At 37.3% G+C, this 21,570-nt stretch overlaps 1 protein-coding gene across 1 annotated transcript; it reads left to right on the forward strand.

Annotated features, from left to right (window-relative positions):
• Positions 1 to 2,729: 2,729 nt before the first annotated feature.
• On the forward strand, positions 2,730 to 21,570 carry LOC143297755 (stress-70 protein, mitochondrial-like). The gene is made up of 16 exons (XM_076610220.1): positions 2,730 to 2,909; positions 4,647 to 4,699; positions 5,356 to 5,625; positions 6,103 to 6,227; positions 7,200 to 7,273; positions 7,694 to 7,800; positions 8,671 to 8,833; positions 11,205 to 11,297; positions 11,637 to 11,846; positions 12,422 to 12,511; positions 13,091 to 13,333; positions 13,593 to 13,710; positions 14,388 to 14,482; positions 16,724 to 16,816; positions 19,302 to 19,442; positions 19,809 to 21,570. The coding sequence occupies exons 1-16, from the start codon at positions 2,889 to 2,891 to the stop codon at positions 19,902 to 19,904; spliced, it is 1,992 nt and encodes a 663-aa protein (XP_076466335.1). The 5' UTR covers positions 2,730 to 2,888; the 3' UTR covers positions 19,905 to 21,570.

The raw sequence follows: 21,570 nt of genomic DNA on the forward strand, positions 1-21,570 counted from the left end.
CGGTGTGAATGTGTGTAACTGACTTTGGGTGGAGAAAGATTAAAACAACAAAAAGAGAGGATTGGGCCCCACCTTTGTATGCAGAGGCAATGGGACTTGAAATATTTTTGTGGTTACATTCCCATACTTACCAACGTAGAGATCAGTGGGTTTTTTTGGGGTTTAAAAAAAAATTTCCATTTAATGTTTTTTGTTTTTTTTTGTTTTTTGTTTTTTTACAGCTTCTTTATGATTTGTCTTAACGTTTTAATTGCTGAGACATTATAGTGTATGATACTTGCATTAGAAAATGATCAGTGCTACCTTGTATGTATGTAAATAGGAAGTGCTTGTAACTATATGATCTAAATAAGTGTAACATAGAATTTACAGTTAATAGCAGTTGGTTTGTCTAGAAGAGTGGAAGATAGAGGGTTAACTGTACTTTGTATTTTAGACATATTCTTTGCAGTCTGTTGTTGTGATGTCAGAGGTCACAAATAAAGCAATGATGCAGATCACAAACTTGCCCATTCTCTTTATTCTGTGTGTCTGCCTGCATGTCTTTGTTAAGTCTCTTCTCATTTGTGTAGTGTCCCTATGTCTCACTCATGTTTTGGTTTAAACATTTGCATGTGCCACTGAGTGCTCACACACACACACACACACACACATCTTGAGATAAGAACCATAATAAAACACATTAGACATTTTTTGTCAATCAAAGGCACTTGTGTAACTTTCATTTGGGTGCCTTTGCACTGTGGGATTCCTTCAAATGAACGGCCAGATCAGGCTGCCAGAAAGGCAGCTCGCAATTGAGAAGGCTCAGTCTTTCTCAGTATACCACTAGATTTACAAAAGTGTTTTAGATGTATTTTTTATTTTTATTTATTTATTTGTTATTTTGTTTGTTTCTTCTTTTTAAAAAAAATTATTCTATTTTATTTTATTTTTTGTTGTTCTCTTTTTTTTTCTCAAGGTCTGACAAAGCGCTGCTGGTCAGGCATCTGCTTGGCAGATGTGGTGTAGCATAAAATTATATGGATTTGACCGAATGCAGTGACGCCTCCTTGAGCTACTGATACTGAAAAGGTTTCCTGTATTCGGCTTAGAAATGGGTTAAAAGATTCCGACTGCCAATATTACCATCACCGTATAAAGGCAATTACAGCAAGCAACCCCAAGGCTTTCTTGAATAATTTCTGTCTCCCAGTCAAGACCAATTATAAATCTAATTTATCAGTTTTGTTTGAATACCCTTCATACAAAATATTGCAACAACATACAGTGTTTATGGGGTAAAGAAGTCAATGCCTATCACATACTTGTTAAGTGTCCTAGAACAAAACAACTGGTCTTTCAAAAACTCACTGACCAGTTTCCAATGATCACATATTTGTCCTTGGATAATATTTTGAGTAATTATTCATTACTGAGACAAATCAGAGAATATTTGAATCAAAGTCCAGTGGTATCTACCTTTGATTGATCATGTTTTTGTTATAATGATTACGCTTAATTAATCCTGCTACACTACAGGAATGTTTGAAATAGTTATATAATACTCTCAATTAGTTCAACCTTTTGTAGCTCTTCCTGTTGTAACCTCTGCCACTTTTTATGTATCTTTTACTTTATCAGTCATCCCAACACCTCCTCCCATTGCGCCACCCCCCCACCCCCAAGCGCACACACATGTACTACCCCCATCCTCCTCCTGTCTAATATAAAAGACGTTAAACTAAAGAAACTGAAGAAAGAAGGAAAGAAAGAAAACACACACACACACACACACACACACAGGGAAAATAATTCACAACAATGAAAAACATAGAACTATTACTAGGTTTACATAACCAAAGAATACATTACACAAACTTCCAGTTCTATCAATCTGTGTCATATTTTCACACATCCACATCTTTTTTTTTTCTTTTTGTGTTTGTACAAGTGTGTGTGTTGTTTTGTGCGCACACGTGAGAGGTACATGGGTTGATGGACAGATAACAGATTTTACGATCATGCACATTCATGTGCACACATAACTTTAGTGCACATAAATTTTCAATCCCCATGTACATTTTGATTTATCTCGATCGGTTTGACTATTTTTATATACATAGTTTTTGAGTTGCACGGTTAATGAGAAAATATTACAAACTTGTCATCCATCCACGTTTTCAGTCATTCCTCCTGAAAGACCTGTTGCATTAAATTCATGTTTTATAAGCGTTATGGAGCCTAAAATGATTCATTTTGTAACTTTTTGAAAAACATTTGGCGAGCGCTAACGGTACACTGTGGCGACCCCTAATATATTGCATCATACTGACCTTCAGTCAAGGTTATTGTTTTGTTAGGGAAATGATTATGAAACGTTAAAACTACATATATGTTAAAGTTGAGCAGTTGTGAATTTAACAGATTTCATTTGGGGAAAATAAAGTATGTTTTTTTTTCTGTTCTTTTGGTTGCAGATCCCTCCCTGCGGCTGCAAATCAATCGCGTTGACTGCGAGCGTGCTTGCATCATGCACGAGGAAGACATTTATGTTTATTGACTCTGCATCATAGTCTTTTATTGCCCTCCCTATTTGTTTTGACGATGTAGCAAAGCGACTGTGGTCAAGAAAATGTGACACTTTCCACACTAATCAATTTTTTAATGCACCATACAGAATCCGGAAGCACCTTCTGGAAGGTGACAGTTTGGTTTCAGGTACCGGAAATTACGTCTGACGCAAGCGCAGAAGAGTATTTCCCAGACCTTATATCACACGTGCAGTAGGACATCGTCTGCATTTCGACGCCGTACAAATAGAAAAACTTCGATATCGGGTGAATTAAGTCAGCTGCATTATTGCTTAAGCCTTTTTTAACTTCAAGTCTACGCAGAAGATATACAGAATGGCGACAGTACCGAAAAATGTGAGTATTTGTGTGCATGAAATCTTGCGCCCTTGAAAACTAGCGTTCTGAACTGTCAGTGTGCTGTTGATCTAGACCTTGACCGGCTCAGCCACAGCGGTTTCATCAGAAAGAAATTCAGTGAATGACAGCCGAGAATGATGCTTCCGATTATAGTATTCTGTAGTTTTGTTTATTATTATCAAGGACGGGTTATGAAATTCAGTGTATCATATTTGCAGAGTCGTCGCTTGCCGTTTCGGAGCATGGTCACGTGTTTAAAAAAGAATCCGAAGACGAAGTAACTTGGAAGTTGAAATAGAAGCCACAAACTTCTGACTCTTGGTGAATGAATGGTTGTATTAAGTGAGAATGCCAGTACTGACAATAGGTCAACACCAGTTTTGTGCACAAAGTTACTTCAATAGTTCAAAATTAAATATCACAGCAATCAATGCCATTGTAAAGGATTATTGTGCAGCCAAAAAAATAACCCCACTGTCTCAAAATAACCCCACTGTCTCATCCAATAAGTACGAATTGTATCATTCTGTTACCAGTTTCAGTATAGGTAATCAATTCACATGACTTACAATCTTTTCATAACTTTATTTTAACAAGAAGAGTGCTCAGGCAAATTTTCACTTGAATGTTAACCAACATTTTGGTGTCATATACTGTACCATGTCAAACTGATGCAAACTAGGGACAACAGCAAATAAAATCTTTTATACCTGTATATTTGTTTTTTAAGTTTGTGGTCAAGAGGTAATGCATCCGCCTAGAACTGATTAGTATCTCCCTCTCTACTAGTCCCTGACGGCCTGAGTGGTGGTCTGGACACTTGCCATTCTGATGAAACAGTAAATCAAGATCTTGTGGGCAACATGCACTTATATATAGATAAATAGATCAGTGGCAACAAAAGGATTGTCCCTGGCAAAATTCTGCAGAAAAGTCCACAGTGATAGGAAAACAAATACACTTGCAGACAGAAATAAGCCCACAAAAATGGGTGGCACTCACTATAGCAACAAGCTCTCACTTGGGACGGCAGATTTCACACGGAGAAATCTGTTGTGATTAATTTCAATAAAGAGCATTATGATACAATGCAATAGTCATCTCTTTCTGTGCTTCTGCAATGATGCAACTAATGTTGTTATCCCCTTTACAATGATTTGGTTAGGAGAATATGAAGTCAAGGTTATCAGTTGGCAAAATAGAAAAGGCATGATAGACATGTCCGTTATTCAGTTTTAATCAGACTTGATATGGTGACTGGCCATTATTTGAAATGCAAGATCAGGGATCAGAGTTCACGGTAATAGCATGGCATATAAATTATGAATATGATATTGGAAGGAAAGGCTTGAAAAATAAATTCACAGGGTTTTGATTTTGAATCCAATCTTCATCAAAACTTGGAGGTGGTTGTCAAGTTGACATGAACCCAGTTTAAGGGTCAAAGTTCCAGGTCACAAAATTGCATGAGGAATGAAAATGTAGCAGCTTGGGGGTTTCATTCATTTTTCATAGAATAAGTGTCACTAACAAAGAGTGGTTAAATTCAGAGCATAATTTTTTTTCAAAAGCTAGGTAAGGATCATTTGTTACAGTGTACAAAGAAAAAAAAAATCATTAATTGATTAAATGTCCTCATGCAAAATAACCTCCTTTCTTCTTTTTTCTTTTCTTGTTTTTACTATGGATGATGATTCTTTTTATTTATTTCATTTATCTTTTTTTTTTTTCCAGGTGACAATCATTGGATCCATCTTGAGAAGAAGCTGGGTTCAGAAGAGATTTCGGTATGGTTTATTTCTGAACGAAAAAATAAAGTTTTCACAAAAACTTTGAACCAGTTAATGAAGAATATCATTATCAACTAATCAAGTGTATTTTTTGGTTTCAGTCTATTTGTTGTTTTTTAATTAATGATTATGTATGAATATTTTTTGTAATTAATCAGTAAATTAATAATAGGGTTTTTTTCTGCATTACATTATTCATGCTGGACAGCTTATTTTGCATTACTTTTTCTTCATCTGTGTAGTTGTAACTATAATCAGTGTACTTGAAACTGTCTTGAGATTTGTAAGACAGGTGTATAAGAAAGACATATGCGCTGCTCAGAGTTTAAATGCTTCTGATTGAATTTTAATCAGCCAGATATTACACCAGACAGTTTCAACAGTTAATGATAAATCAGTATACTTGTTATAGCATAACGTAATGATTACTTTTCAAGTGAATCATAAACTGATAAAGATTTTACATTAAAGATCATTTCTGTTGTTTATTTGTTATCCAGACCAGTAGAAAATCATAAATTGTAACTTGGTAAAGGATACTAACTCAAGTACAGCTGAGCTTATCTTTGACCTTGTGTGTATTTCCAGTGTACCAAGTATCTGGGCTGTTGACTGTTGCGTAATCCTTGTGCCTGATGTGTGTGATATTGCAGGTCAGACAAAGTGAAGGGACATGTGATTGGCATAGATCTGGGTACCACCAACTCCTGTGTAGCAGTGATGGAAGGCAAGCAGGCTAAAGTCTTGGAGAATTCTGAGGGCTCTCGAACCACACCATCAGTCATTGCTTTCACCAAAGATGGGGAACGCATCAGTGGTATGCCTGCTAAGCGTCAAGCCGTCACAAATGCGGACAACACATTATCAGCTACAAAGCGTCTGATTGGCCGGCGATTTGAAGATCCTGAAGTTCAGAAAGACATGTAAGTGTTCTTGTAGTTGTGGGGGGGAAACAGTGTTTCCATTTCCCTCCATAAAAAAATTTTAAAAAAAGAAAGTTTAATGCCGTTACAATGAATAATGTATGTTGAACATTAAAAAGAAACAAGTTCTGTTGAAGTGGTGAACCTTTGTTTTGTAAAAGAAGTGCTTAGCCAGTTAGTGTAATACTGGCTGAGTCAAGCCATTGCTAGCTGACAAACTAGCATGTGTGCTTGGTCTGGTTTCTGACTTCTTTTTTTTTTCTTTTCTTTTTTTCTTCAGACTCTTGAGTTAAAGTTTTTTTTTAGTTGTTTCTTAAAACGTTCTCTCCTGTCTTATGTTTTGGGCTTTTATAAGCTCCAGAAACTGTTTTGTTTTGGTTTTGCATTATAAACACCGTTGTAGCATGAATGACTGTTTATATTATTTGCTGTATGTTTACAGGACTGATTATATTTGCACTGTATATCTGTTTATAGGAAGACTGTTTCATACAAAATTGTGAAGGCTTCCAATGGTGATGCCTGGGTAGAAGCACAGGGGAAAATGTACTCGCCCAGCCAAGTGGGAGCTTTTGTGCTCATGAAGATGAAAGAAACAGCAGGTTTGTTATCTCCAGTTACTTGTTTATTTATGGCAGGTATTCAAAAGTCTTGAGCAGATTGGTAAGATAAGCGTGTTTTAGATAAACAGAAGGCTGCAGTTTTACAAAATACAAGTATACACAGAATTTTTTTTTTTTTTTGAGAGCACAGTCATGTCAGCACCGACTAATTAGTCAGTTATGACAGCTGACCTGCAATGATCACTGTGACACATCCAGAGATGCCAGCTGTTACAATTTTGCCCTGTTTTGTTCCATTTGATCGCAGTTTGTTCCAATGTTACTCCTACTCACAAATGGTTCGGGTGATTTTATTTTCGATTAGATGGCATGGTCACATGTTTTTCTGGTGTAACATTACCAAGATGCTTTAGAACTATTGATCAAGAGGCCAGGGCATTCACTATTAACCTTGGTCTCAGGTGATGATGCTCAGCTAAACACATATATATGTGTTTACATTGAAACAGCAGTGGACCAATCAGCTTAAATGCCCGAACAAGAGAGAATGTCACCCCTTGGGCTTTCCATTCTTTATGTGACTCTGTGTGTGTGTGTGTGTGTGAGAGAGAGAGCTTGCACATCATGGGTTGAAGGAATAGAGAGGAGGGGTGGTGATGTCAAAATGATTTCTAAATTTGTCAGTTGAGTCTGGACTCGATCTGTTTCTGCCCTCCCATACCTTGGCCACACATGCAAGACCACACAACTGCTACATGTCAAATATCACTTAAATGAAAGGATGTTAATGTAAAGAAAAACAAAATGCTAGTCGCACAGACCTTACCATTTCTCCCTCACCTACTGTCTTCTCTCTCTGTCTCTCTCCTTTTTTTCTCACTCTTTCACTGTCTGTCTGTCTGTCTCTCTATCTATCTATATATAATATGGAGAAATATATATGAAAGAAATGAAGAAACTCTGGTTTAAACTTGTGGTAAAGACTGAATATTATTAATTGTCCTTACACAGAGAATTACCTTGGGACGAAAGTTAAGAATGCTGTGGTGACAGTTCCTGCATACTTTAATGACTCTCAGAGACAGGTTGGTCAGTTTCTTCTTATTTCTCTGTGTCAGCTATTGTTCCTTTCTCTAGTCAGATCTGTTCAGTTCTTGGTTGAAAATGATGTATGATGCCTATAGCAAATATAGTTTTTAATGTCAAGATTATAAAGTTTGATTTGTCTGTATATCATTACGTGAAAAAAGTTCAGAGAGCTTTATATGTCCGTAGATTTTTTTTCTCGCATGATTCTTAACACTGTGATTAAAGTGATACATGTATATATATATAACAAAAGTTGTTTTAAACAAACTCAAGTCAGTTAACAGTTTATATCTCATCAACATGATGTGATGAAATGAAAACAGTTTTCAGTTTCTGCTGCCTTTTCAGGTGATTTTCATGATAACCATGGGGTTTTGCAATGATGAGTGTCATGGACTGTGTTGTGTGGTTTGCAGGCTACAAAAGACGCTGGCCAGATTGCTGGTTTGAATGTTCTGCGTGTGATCAATGAGCCCACAGCTGCAGCCTTGGCTTACGGCATGGACAAGTCTGAAGACAAAGTGTAGGGCACATTTTCACATTATCTTCATGGTCTTTTAATTTGGTTAGTTGAGCTGTGGGTTATGTATATAGTGCTGTCTGTTTCAGGATATTATGACTGAAAATGATGTGATTGCCAAAAGAATTGTTACGAAATAAGGAGCCATGATAGAAGTTTCCCCAAGACTACTGCTCATTTTTTAAATTGAAACATTCATATTTACTTGGATGTGGATATTTGCGCTTGGATTTTGAAGAGTGGTATTAATATACTATCCATCTCAAATATTATTTTGAATTTCAATCAGTTTGTACACATTTTGAGTTAGGTTCAGATTACAGCCTGCGCATTACGAAAATGTGCTATTTTTGTTATTGTATATGTTCCTTTCTTTGCTTTGAATAAAAGAAGCCTGCATTACTGTGGAAATAATTAATGTTGAAATTTTTTTTTTAAACTACTTTTTTTTCTTTGTTCATGGACTGCAACTCCCATGTTCTCTCGCATACACTAGTGGGTACTGTTTTTATCCCCGACATGCTAGGCAGTCATACTCCATTTTTCAGGGGTGGGGAGGTGCATGCCGGTTACGTTTTTATTTCCATTACACTCTGAACACTGGCATGGATTATGGGATTTTTATTGTACATATTTGATCTTCTGCATGCACATGCACTCAAAGGGGGTTCAGGCACTAGCAGGTCTGCACATCTGTTGACCTGTGAGATTGTAAGAAAAATTTCCACCCTTATACCAACAAAGCACCGTAACCGGGATTCAAACCTGGGACCCTCATATTGAAAGTTCAGTGCTTTAACCACTTGACTGTGGAGCCCATCAGAAACTTATCTTGAAATGAGAGTGGTTCCTGTTTTCATGTGTGTGTTTCAGTATAGCTGTGTTTGACTTAGGAGGTGGAACATTTGACATTTCCATCCTGGAGATCCAGAAAGGTGTGTTTGAGGTCAAGTCCACAAATGGAGACACCTTCCTTGGAGGAGAGGATTTTGACAACTACATGGTCAACTTTCTGGCAACAGAGTTCAAGAAAGAGGTTGGTGATGAAGTATACGATGGTGGATTAGGAGACATTTTATAAATGTACCTATTTAGTTCCCTGTCATTGACACACTTGTGTAAACAAAATGAGTCTGCTTTAACCTGGTGTTCAGTTGTGTGTGTGTGTGTGTGCGTGGTAAACTTTAACATAGCCATTTTTTCTGGAAATACTTTGTCTGCCAAAACCAAATTTGACTAAAACATAGTATGAAAAAAATCTTCACAGTTATACCAATAACAGGTTGTAAGTCTCCCGAATTAAGCCATTTTTCTGAATCATTAATGGTTTTGTTTTGTTGAGGTTCGTTCCGAAATCCGAAAGTTCTAAAAACTGCTTCCCAGTGAGTTAGGCCTACTAGAAGGTAGGTTGTATTCGAAGATGACATGACCTCGTTTTTCTTGTTCACAGTTAAAAGGAAAGAAATACAAATTCTGGACAGAACACACAAGTGATACTAACTACGCCATCCGCATGTTTACTGCATAGAAATGTTCTAAAGTGGACTCTGAATTAACTGAAATGAACATAAAAGAAAAATTGATTCGATCGTTTCTTTCAGCTTGTCGGCCTCGACTGGCTCATGCAGATCTAGAGATCTACCATATGTTGTGGTGTGCTTGAAGGGATGGCAAAGTCTCCTGTACCACTGAAATAGAAGAATAATCAAGATATTATAAAACATACAAAAAACCATATTTAAACGGTGCTCTTACATCCACTACAATCACATCTATTTATTGCATGAAGAAGAAAACATCAACATTTGCTTTAAATATTAAATTTAGTCAAATGACATCAGATGCGCCGCAACAGTGGGGATTAGTCTGCTTGCTTCGGAACTGAACATGTCTGGTTCAATCCTGCTGGCATGTCTCTTTATTTTTTTTTTTTTTTTCTCCCAAGCATATTTTATGTATCATATTTAATACAGAGCACTTTTCAATGATTTTATAAATCTCTTCTTTTTTTTCTGCTCATGATTCCTTTACTGGATAAAGCGCAAAGCACAAGTGAGTGTTAAAGACATTTTATAAATGTACAAGTCTAGTTAGTTCCCTGTCATTTTTATATTGCTTTGATGGTATTACGCTTTCAGATTTCAAATAATCTTCCCACACCTGTGTTCATTCTTAGCGAGTAGTTTTAAAAGAGTTATTTATTTTTATACTCAGTTTTGTGGTCACTCACCAGAGAGTGTACTTGAACTGTTGCTGCACTGTTAATATTAGCAAGCACTGGTGTAGGTTTCTGGAAACTCAAACATTGTTAACTCTTTCGCTGCCAGGAAAATAAAATTTAAGTGAAATCTATTTGCCAGGGTTTTTTCCACAAAAAACAGGTGTAAATTTTCCAAAAATTCTGTGCTCTTAGTTATTGGAGAAAGACCCATAAAAGTATATATTTTCTTAAAGGTAAATAAATAAAGAATACAAAACACATGCTGTTTTCCCATTTTATATATTTTTAGTGACATGCTGTTGTTTTGAAATCAGTGTTTTGTTTTTTGTCACATTTTCAACTTGTTCATTACAAGCATTAGTCGGGTAATTTGCACAAAAGAATATATTTTCTGGACAAATGGATATCTGCAAACACAAAATCATACTAGAACAACGCGTTGGTTGAGTGCCGAGAATATCGCTCACACTGTGCCCTGCGAATAATTCGGTCATGTTCTGTCATCTGCTAACATCTGTACAGCCGGCATCACTCACTGATAGTCGCATCTTGGCCACTCTCTTGATTGCTCCCTTTATTTTCTATCAAATCGTCCTATAAATGTTCATCACTGTCTTCTTCGAATTTACGCTTCAGTTTTTCTGAGCATCAGCTAAAAAAAGAAATCTTGGTTGATTTAGTTCGTCACGATCGCATGTCTTGAGCACGGCGTCAGTCTGACATTTTGTTGAGTGAGCAAGGAGAGGAGCCAGGCAAACACTGGGACAGTGACCCAACCAAAACGTTCAAATAAAGGACTGCTTTATGACATAGACGGGGTTTCTGCCTATGAATAGAATCTAGAAAGATTCCCCAGGCTAAAGCTACCACTATTTTTGTCAACAAAGTGAATGCAAACCAGGGAAAAGTCTGAATATTTCGATGACGAGTTATCTCGTCATTGTGACAGCGAAGTATACATGCTTGCCATGACGAGTTATCTTGTCATATAGGCAGCCTAGGGATTAATGAACCATTAGAAGTGATACCCTGAAGTTGCACAAGGGTTTCATGTTTTCAGAATAAAAAATTAATTGGTGCAGCTAAAAATGGCAAGTAGACTGGCTTAATCTTGAAGTCTGTGCTTAAAATTTGGATCATATAAGTGTTACTGTAAGTCATATGATTTTGATTCTTTGTTATTCAGCAAGGACTGGACATCACCAAAGACCCAATGGCAATGCAGCGATTACGAGAAGCTGCAGAAAAAGCAAAAATTGAATTGTCATCATCCTTACAGGTAAAGTACATTCATTACAGATGATTTTTCTTTCTTTTACTCTGTTTTATAGAATTGATGGGCTACTTTTTGACACATTCTTGTCAAAAGATATTATTTTAAAATGTTGTAGCAAGGAACTTTAAAAATTTCGTTGATGAGTGTTTATGGCATCTGTCTGAAGAGAAAAAAAAAAGTAAAAAATTTCTGGCAAAATTCCCTCCACTCCCATGCTTGCATGCACGCGTATACATGCGTGCACTCACTCATACAGCCCCTGAAGTTTTTCCTTTCACCAGTACGGATATGATGTAGATATTGATGGAAAAACAGTTGCTGACACAAACTTTTATGTTGCAGACAGACATCAACTTGCCCTACCTGACAATGGATGCCTCTGGTCCCAAGCACATGAACCTCAAATTGACGCGCTCCAAGTTTGAGTCCATTGTTGACCCACTAGTGAAGCGGACAGTGGGGCCCTGTCAGAAGGCACTGCAGGATGCGGAAGTGAAAAAATCTGACATTGGCGAAGTGATCCTGGTTGGGGGAATGAGCAGAATGCCCAGGGTAAGCCCCCCCCCCCCCCCCCCCCACCCCCTCTCTCTCTCTGTCTCTCTCGTTTTTGTGTTTTTACAGGCCATAATGCTTAGCTGAATTAAAAACTGTTTACAATGCGCTTTCATTTTGTATTTCATGCTATTTCAATAAGCCATTCTGCAAATTCATGTGAATTGTTAATATTCCTATTTACTGTACCCCCTTCAGAAGGGGCCATGGCCTAATACTGATAAAACTTTTTGTGTTCGAGCTCAATTTCTCTCTCTCTCTCTCTCTCTCTCTCTCTCTCTCTCTCTGTTGGTGTTTGGCTTAATTTTCAGAATGAAAAGATCACAGTTTGGCTTGTAACAAATAGATTGGAACACCAAAAAAGTCTTGATCACATCAAATTTATGTTGAAGACTGGTTTGATCTAAAATGAAATGACAGAAAATGTTGAGAAAAGTTGAGCTTCAGACAAAAGGTTTGAAGAGAGAGTCATTGAAAGGACCATGTTCATTCATGCTTTTGTTGCAAAGTTTGTTACATGCTTGTTTGACTGTTGGCTTAAATGAATAAGATATCTCTAAACTGGTTGCCAACAGGTGCAGACAACAGTGCAGGACCTGTTTGGCCGGTCCCCCAGCAAGTCTGTCAACCCTGATGAGGCTGTGGCCATTGGTGCTGCTATCCAGGTGCAGTGTGGCTTTCTGTATCGTGTGGTAGTGTTAGCTTTGATCAGCTGTAGATGTGTTTGATTGATACTTGTTGTGCATGAAAATATGGTTATTTTGTTTTGTTTTGTTTTGTTTTCTTTTTTTTTTATATTTATTTATTTTTTAGTTGCTGCTGAAATCATGGTGCATTTTATCATTTTATGTGAATCTCTTCATTTTGGAACCAAATTCATTGAAGTACACCGACATGTGATTTATGTAAATGGATTTTGAAATTTATCATCTTTGTATTGTATGTTTAAATAATCAGATGATTAACAGTGATTCAAGCATTTAATTTTCAGTAATAAAAGCTAATAAAATAAGACTGGTTGTGCTGATAACATCTCAAAAATGTATTTAATTTTTTACTGATAGATATCCAAATTTAACTGCACATACTTTACCGTGACCCACCAGTGCAGACTCTGGCAGGGAGTCAGATTCCTGCAAATTGTTTTCTCAAATCACATTAGGTAAGGTAGACAGGGAAGTGAACCATGCTTATTAACACACACACACACACACACACACACACACACACACTGCCTGTTGTAGGGAGGAGTGTTGGCTGGGGATGTGACGGATGTGTTGCTGCTGGACGTGACACCATTGTCACTGGGTATCGAAACCCTGGGCGGTGTGTTCACCAAGCTGATCAACCGCAATACCACCATCCCCACCAAGAAGTCCCAGGTGTTCTCCACAGCAGCAGATGGCCAGACACAGGTGGAGATCAAAGTGTTCCAGGGGGAGCGTGAGATGGCCAACGACAACAAGCTGTTGGGACAGTTCACGCTGGTGAGTTCATGCAGGGTTAGGTGGTAATTGGTGACGCAGAAGTCTGTGCACATTTTATGTGTGTTTTTTTGTTGCTGTTTATTGTTGTTGTTGGTTTTGTTCCTTTATTATGTATGAAGAACCGTAAAGTTTGTGATAATATTTAATTATTTTTGTCCCCTAATTGAAAAAAAAATCCAGTAGTTTGCTGTAAATTGTAATTTATAGAAGTTAAAAATGCAGCAAATGATTAACTTTTCTCTCTCTCTCTGTGTGTCAGGTTGGCATTCCCCCAGCTCCTCGAGGTGTGCCTCAGGTGGAAGTGACCTTTGACATTGATGCTAACGGTATCGTCAACGTGTCTGCCAGAGATAAGGGAACAGGAAAAGAACAACAGAGTAGGTTTTCTATCATCACGTGTGTGTGTGTGTGTGTTTGTGAGACTGTGTTTTAGGTAAACCAAGATCCCGTTTGTATGATAAGGAGAGCTAATTAAATATGTCAAATGTTATGTGGCTGTCTGGTCATGCTGTGATGGTACATATTTTTCGTCATCATAAATGATACTGATGAAATTTTATCTTTACTGAGCCTGGCCAGTTCTGTCATATTTTTATGTTAACAGAGTTGTTGGTGTTTGTACAAAACATTGTTTATTCGTTTACATGTAGTTGTGATGTTCATGATCATCAACTCCTTCCCTTTGCCCCAAGACACTCCAAGTCATTACAGCATTAATATAATACATGTGTACACACATCCATGCATGCGCACACTCCCACAGATGGACATATGCATACAGAGATGAATACATGCACTTACTTTTCTTTTAAATTTTTTTTTCTTGCTGCTCTAAAAACAATGAAAATGCATTGTTTTCTGACATGAATGAACTTGATAACATGTGTAGCACCTTCTTCAACTTAACGCTTCATTTGCAGAATGCATAGTTTGAAAAACAAAAACAAAAATTTAAGCGGATGACAGAAATAAAGATTTCAAGGTCACATAGTAGCCTTAGTCAAGTTGATGCAATAAGTCATCAAAAGTAATTCGTGTGATTGATGTGTTCCAGTTGTGATCCAGTCCTCAGGTGGTCTATCCAAGGATGAGATCGAGAACATGATTAAGAATGCTGAAGCCCACGCAGAAGAGGATAAGAGAAAGAAGGTGAGATGGTCGTATCAGATACTGATACGAATGATGGTACTTGCTACATGGTAAAGTGATCTTGTTTGATGTTTTGGAATCAGTGTGCTATCTTTACTAACCAGTGTTTGTCATGCAATGATGCTTATATCAATTTTTCCTCATCAGAAAAGCTGCTGCTGACAGTTTCTGACTGAGCATGACACACTGACACTGGTTATTTAATGGAATGTTGTTCAGTTGTTCAGTCTTGCTGTGCTTCTCAGATGAGATGAGACTGACATACAGGGATTAAATGTATTCTGAAATGTTTTAAAAATGTCCATGTCAGCCCACTGCCAGTTTTTTTTTTTTCTTCAGTTACTTTTTGTTAAGGTTACACTTTTTGTGCATTGTCAGGAAAACTGGCAGCTTTTCTTATTGTATACTTCAAAGAACTGAAGGTTGAAATTTGGATAATACTCTTACTCTGATTGTTGCCAGATGTTACTCTATAAAATGCTTATCATTTTGGGCTGCATTGTTTGCTGATACCTTGAAACTTTGGCACATAAGTAACTTTTTTTTTTTTTTTCTTTCTTTTTAACTCTTTCGTTCCTATTTTTCTGTGAACCATTACTGCCCCTTGTTCCGAGATCCCTACCATACGCATATTCCCTTCATTCCTGGATTTAGAGAAGAGAAAGAAAGTATAAAGTAGGGTACTTATTTTGGAGGCTTATGGCAACACAGCTCATTACAGTACACTAAGATTGTCATGTACTGTTGTGTACAGAATTGATGTGAGAAGTTGTCTGAGACCCTGTTGACACTATAGGGTGACATCTCTGGTGACACTCAGGTGTAAAACAGGTGACTTTGGAGTCAAACACAATACATACAAGTACGTACTACATGCAGGACAGTGTTTTGATTGCAGAGTTTGCAAATCATGCAGGTACTCAACTGAGTAGTGCCTCACATGTATCTCAGTGCCACACTGTTAGTCGTATCCATGAAAACTGTCACAATTGTCACTGCTGTTGTCTTTATCACATGAATGATTTGAACTTTGTCTCAAAGAGAACATATGCCTTTCACTACACTGAATCAGAACCAGAATCAGATCATTATCTGCACAGTTCTTGAACTAAAACTATTCAGAAACGGTACTGTCTCTAAATACGCATGTCCGTGTCACAATCATCACGTAATATGCCACACAAAGGTGACACGTGTATGATATACCTTGAAGCAGTCATGCCAGTTACTGTGCAAGTATATACCACAATTTTCACACTTGTTACTTTTGGAACTTTTCATCACCCGCTACTGCTATCTTTGCTTCTGTAGCAGCAGCTAATTGCACTCTCTCCTCGTCATTCATTTGAAATAGATCGAAATCGTTATCTGTTAGAGCGTTGTAAAACTCATCAGAAAACTGGTCAGAATCTGAACTTTCTACACATTCCATTTTTCTGTGTCTGTGTGTCTACGCAGCACATCTGCAAGAATGTAGTGGCGCCCACTTTCCCACAGCCTAGGGAGAAGGAAGGGGGTGTTTAGCATCCATTCCACTCATAAACACTGCCCCGCTAGTGACCCGGTCAAGGATAGATGACACACGCTGATAACTCGACTCGTGGGAAGTTCAAAGCGCATACCGCGAGAACGATTTTCCAGGCAGCAGGAAGGAAAGGGAATTCTCTGCTGCACGGTTTTCCAGCCTCCAGGAATGAAGGGTGAAATTCCTGTAAACCGGAAAACCGTGCTGCAGGGATGAAAGAGTTAAATCTTCTTTTCTATCTGTTAAGTGTGAGCAATAGCCCTTAATGGTGCAGCTTACAATTTATATTATGTTTACTGTCATGTTTTAGAATGATTTCATTGTCAGTTGATTCAGAATTTTTTTTATTTATCATATCATGATTTTATTGAAAATTCACTTGAATATGTTCTTTGCAGTTTACCCTGACCTCTGCTGTTTCCATTTTTGTCCCCCTCATCCAGATTGACAAGATAAGCAAGAATATCAGTCACATTTTGGCAACACGGTTTCTTGCACTCCTGATTCACATTTTGGCTGTACAGAGTCGTACAAAAAAAGATGGCAGGAGGTTTTATGGGTTGGGGGCATGAATGAACCTAAAAGGATAGCAAGGAAGAGGAACCAAATTTCGTTGGTTGTCAGCATGGGTGTTAACAAGACAGGAATAGTTTAAGTTTGGCTGCGATAAAAGAACCACTGACCATGTTGTGCGTTTGTGTGTGTGTGTGTGTCAGGAACTGGTGGAAGTGCTGAACCAGGCGGACAGCATTATCCATGACACAGAAAGCAAGATGGAGGAGTTCAAGGACCAGCTGCCACAGGATGAGGTGAGTCAGGTCTAGCTATGTTGTCAGTCTCTACCTACCAGGGTAGGGGTGGTGTGGGTGTAAGGGAGGGGGCATAGTGGGGGTGTGCCTCAGGCATAAATCAGTCAGCTGTAATGTCGCCAGAATGTCAGTTTTCCTCAAGTCAAGCAATGATGATTCAATTTTTCGTCATCAGAGATTATAGTGCTGCTGATAAATGTTTCACTGAGCAATGACTTGACTTACATATATCTTTTGTTTTGTGTGGTATTGTTTTGTTTATTTTTCAGCATCAACCTTGCCCCCTTTTCCCTCTCCTCATCTTTCTTCTTTTTTTTTTTTTCTTTTTTTTGTCATTGTGTGTGTGTGTGATTGAGGGAGAGGTTTTGGACAACATTTTCCTTCATTTATTGGTTTTGATGTATGCTGCAAGCATTGAGCATATCTTAGTGACTACAAGCAAAAGGGATCAGATCATGTATTTTCTTTCTTATTTCTTCAAAGTGTTAGTTTTATTGCCTGTTCGTAATTTAATTACAAGAGAGAGAGACTTCCAGTTCGTAAATGGTTTTAAAAAAAAAAAAAAATTAAAAAAAAATTCCCCAGCTGACATTAACTGCAGATTAACACACAGGTATATTTAAATTGTTTTGAATTGAAGATTATTATGTATTTCATTACAGAAAATCTAGTCATTCTTTCTCTGGATAATTCAGATGATTCTTGCATAGGTGATAGAGAAGGTGATTTTGGACAATTCTGTTATTTCTTTGTTAATACAGTTTTGGTTTGATTTTGGAAAGAACAAACTGTTTGATTTTGGAAAGAACAAACTGGAGAAGAATTTCTGCTTTACACATTCACCCAGTCATGTGGTACATGGTTTGGGTGGAATATAGCACTCTATGACAATATGAACCATCAGGCAGTGCTGACACCAGAACAGGTGGGGGTTGCTGGGAAGCCAGTACTCTCATGAATGTGCTGTTCCTTTGTGTGATGCACTTCTGACAGGAAATGATAACTGAGATTGACATTAATGAAAGATTGTAGTTGATAATCTCAATGAGATAATGGGGTATGCCACATTTTCAATCTCAGAGAAGTGAAGGGAGATAAAGTTGAGTGTGACCTGTTAATCAGCCAGAGGTCAATCATGGAATGGAGAAGTAGAAGAGAAAAAAATCTTTGCTCTGCTTTCCTCAAGTCATGCAATGATGCTTTTATTTTTCGTCATCCAAAATTTACTGCGGATATATATGTCACTGAGCATGACTTGATGACTATGTTTTTTCTTTCTTTTGTTTTCTTCTTTTTTTTAAAGTAATTTATTTCCTTGTATTTATCATCAACCATCATCTCTTCCTCCCCCCCTACTTATCCTGCCCCTTTTTTCTTTTTATGTTGGGTGGGGGGTGGAGGGGAGTGGTGGACAACATTGTTTCATTTATTGATTTGATGAGTGCGTGCAAACATATATAAAAGTACTTTTAACTACACATACTTCACTATGACCCATTAGTGCAGACTCCAGCAGGGGTCAGATTCCTGTCCTGTGCATACACAAATAAAAGTACTTTTAATTATGGCAGTTGTTTTTTTTTGTTTTGTTTTTCTTGCAAAAGTGATCAGATCAGAGATCTTAATGTTTTGTTGTTGATTTTTTGGGAGTATTATTGTTAAATTATTATCATGTGTTCTAAGTGTTTGTATTGCAATTTGATACAAGAGAAAAACAACTTTGGTAGTCTTTGATTTTTTTCTCTCAGTCTGACATTTTAATTAACCCACTTGTACTTTTCACATTGCTTGAAACTAAAGATGATTGTTTATGCCATTTTTATTACGGAAAATCTTTTCTTTTTTTCTGTGCTGGAGTTCAAGATACAGTTCTTGCACGTTTGTGTCAGTAATGGTCATTTTGAATGAATGTGTTATTTTCTCAAGATCACAGAGTTGGATTCTTTTTTTTTTTAAATAAATAAATTTGAGCATACATTTACACAGTCCAGTGGCACATAAGATATTTTATATAGTTTTGACAATTGAATGTTAAGGGTTGCTGACAAATCAGTACACTGATAGCGATACATACATGTTGATATGTGCTGTGCCTTTGTGTATTCATGTAAAATGCTTCCTGTTGCAAGAGGCTGGCTATAAATGACTGCATATTTACTTTTTACAAAGATGTATTTAATGTTAAGATTAGAGTGGCTACTGAATCAGCTGGACAAGTATAAGAAAAAGGTCGCTATGCAAGTCATGCTATGATGCTTTAATTTTTCGTCATCTGAGTATACTGTGGAGATGATTATGAACTGAGCATGACTGCATTCATCCCTTCTATTGACACATCTTACATTAGAATGTGGTGTTACTGATTAGATGGTATCCTTCAAAAGAATGCTTTCACGTCCACATGTTCTGTTGCCTTGATGCTTATGAATTTGTATATTTGGTGGTAGAAAAGATGTTTCATAATGTGATTGTTGGTGTGTGGCAGTGTGACAAGCTGCGAGAGAAGATGAACGAGGTGAAACAGCTGTTGGCTAACAAGGACAACGAGTCCCCTGAGAAGATCCGTCAAGAGACCTCTGATCTGCAGCAGCAGTCCCTCAAACTGTTTGAGATGGCTTACAAGAAGGTTAGTATCACAGTTAATCTGTGGAAAGTGTCCAAATACATGGAATATAGGGATAACCAAAACCATTTGATAATTTAAAGGTCTGCCCCAAATTTTTTCTCTCCTCTCCCTCTCATGTTAGTAATAGAAGTTGATTAGAAATTAATATATTTGTTTGAATTGATTGAATAAAGAACAAGTAGAAATTCTTGAGTTCTTTTGTAGTTAGATAAAGCTTTGATGGCTTTATGGATGAGCAACCTGTTGATCAGGAGAGAACATATTGGATGCATATATGATTTTGGTTGAGCAGTGAAAGCCAGTGTTTGCTTGAACAATGAAAACCAGTGTTGCAGAAATTGTAAAGTGTGTATTGTGGGTTTGCAGATGGCGTCTGAGCGTGAGGGAAGCAGTGGCGGCAGCAGTGGCAGCAGTGAGAGCAGTACAGGATCTGATGACTCAAAGGAAGAGAAGAAGAACTAGGGTGTCATTTAGGATACAAAATTTGAAAGCTATGATTCCTGCTCTAGGTGATATTGACAGTATGACGATCTGGTTTCATCAAACTGTATGTCTCCATGTTCTTGCACACATGAGATTGAAAGTGTCTTCAGTTTCTATTCATTGATTATCATCTTGACAGTTTGCCAGCTGTATTTCACAGCATGTCACAAAATTCAGATCATTAATACTTTGAGCCAAACATTTAAGATACAACCAAGAACTGACTTTCTGAAGGGCACAATAGCCGAGTGGTTAAAGCATTGGACTGTCAATCTGAGGGTCCCGGGTTCGAATCACGGTGACGGCGCCTGGTGGGTAAAGGGTGGAGATTTTTATGATCTCCCAGGTCAACATATGTGCAGACCTGCTAGTGCCTGAACCGCCTTCGTGTGTGTATGCAAGCAGAAGATCAAATACGCATGTTAAAGATCCTGTAATCCATGTCGGCGTTCGGTGGGTTATGGAAACAAGAACATACCCAGCATGCACACCCCCGAAAACGGAGTATGGCTGCCTACATGGTGGGGTAAAAACGGTCATACACGTAAAAGCCCACTCGTGTGCATACGAGTGAACGCAGAAGAAGACGACTTTCCAAGGATAAAAATAAATTTTGATATAGAATTTTGCTTGAATGTGACATTGCATGAATGTCATGAGCTAATAAATTGGCAAATAGAATTTGATTAACCTAGGCTGGTAGGAGTTTTCAGGGAACAAACGTTTGAATGGTGTGTGGAGTGGGTGTTGCATTTGTAAACTGACTTATGTGATTATATTTTCTTTTTTCAATTGTTACTGCCATATCTAGTTTATGAGTTTTTGTCTTTGAAAAGTATAGCATTTGCTGAATAGTTACATATATGTTTTGTTTCGTATCAGTATATTAAGTTTCATAGATTTGTTGAGAGGATTTCGGTCTTTTTGGTCAGATGGCCTTTTGGTTCTTTATGGTTCTTTACGTATTGTGATGATTACAGTTGATAGTTTCATGATGTGATGAATGTATGTGTTTATCATCCAGAATATTTGAATTCATTTCACCTATTTCATATCCTCAATCCTTTCCTAACTCCGAAATATTTGTGGAATATTCAGATTTTTGCATTTGCTTTTATTGCTGTGGTACATTTAGCTTATTCATCTAGTTAACCCAGAGTTATGAAAATGTAGATATTTCACAAAAGTCAAATATGATTATTGTTGTTATATATTTGTTTTGTTTTTGGGTTCACTCATGATGAGTCAAAGTCCATGTTCACAAAATATGTTTGCCGATGAAACTGTGAGTAGGTCAGAGTGGTGGTTGAAAAATGAAACAACAAAAATGCAAATAAACATCAACACAGTCCAACAACTTTTAGTCAATAACAATTGCTATGAAGATGTTTGGAATGTTAGGCATATACTTACCATTTAAGAAATGCAAGATCTTTGAAGTTTTGCGTTAACTGAATTCAGTTATTTCATAAGAAAAAGTTGGTGGTCATGAAATGCTTGCCAGGTTTGCTTCACCAGTTATTGAAAGACTGCTCAGATTACTTCCACATGTTAAAAAGTGTCTGAAAGGTTGTTTATAGTGACTTTCATTTGCATATAGAGATTGTTATGTGAATGAAAAACAAATAAAAAGTTTTCAGCTCAG

This window comes from Babylonia areolata, chromosome 2 (genome assembly GCF_041734735.1).
Source record: "Babylonia areolata isolate BAREFJ2019XMU chromosome 2, ASM4173473v1, whole genome shotgun sequence".
Lineage (NCBI taxonomy): Eukaryota > Metazoa > Mollusca > Gastropoda > Neogastropoda > Buccinidae > Babylonia > Babylonia areolata.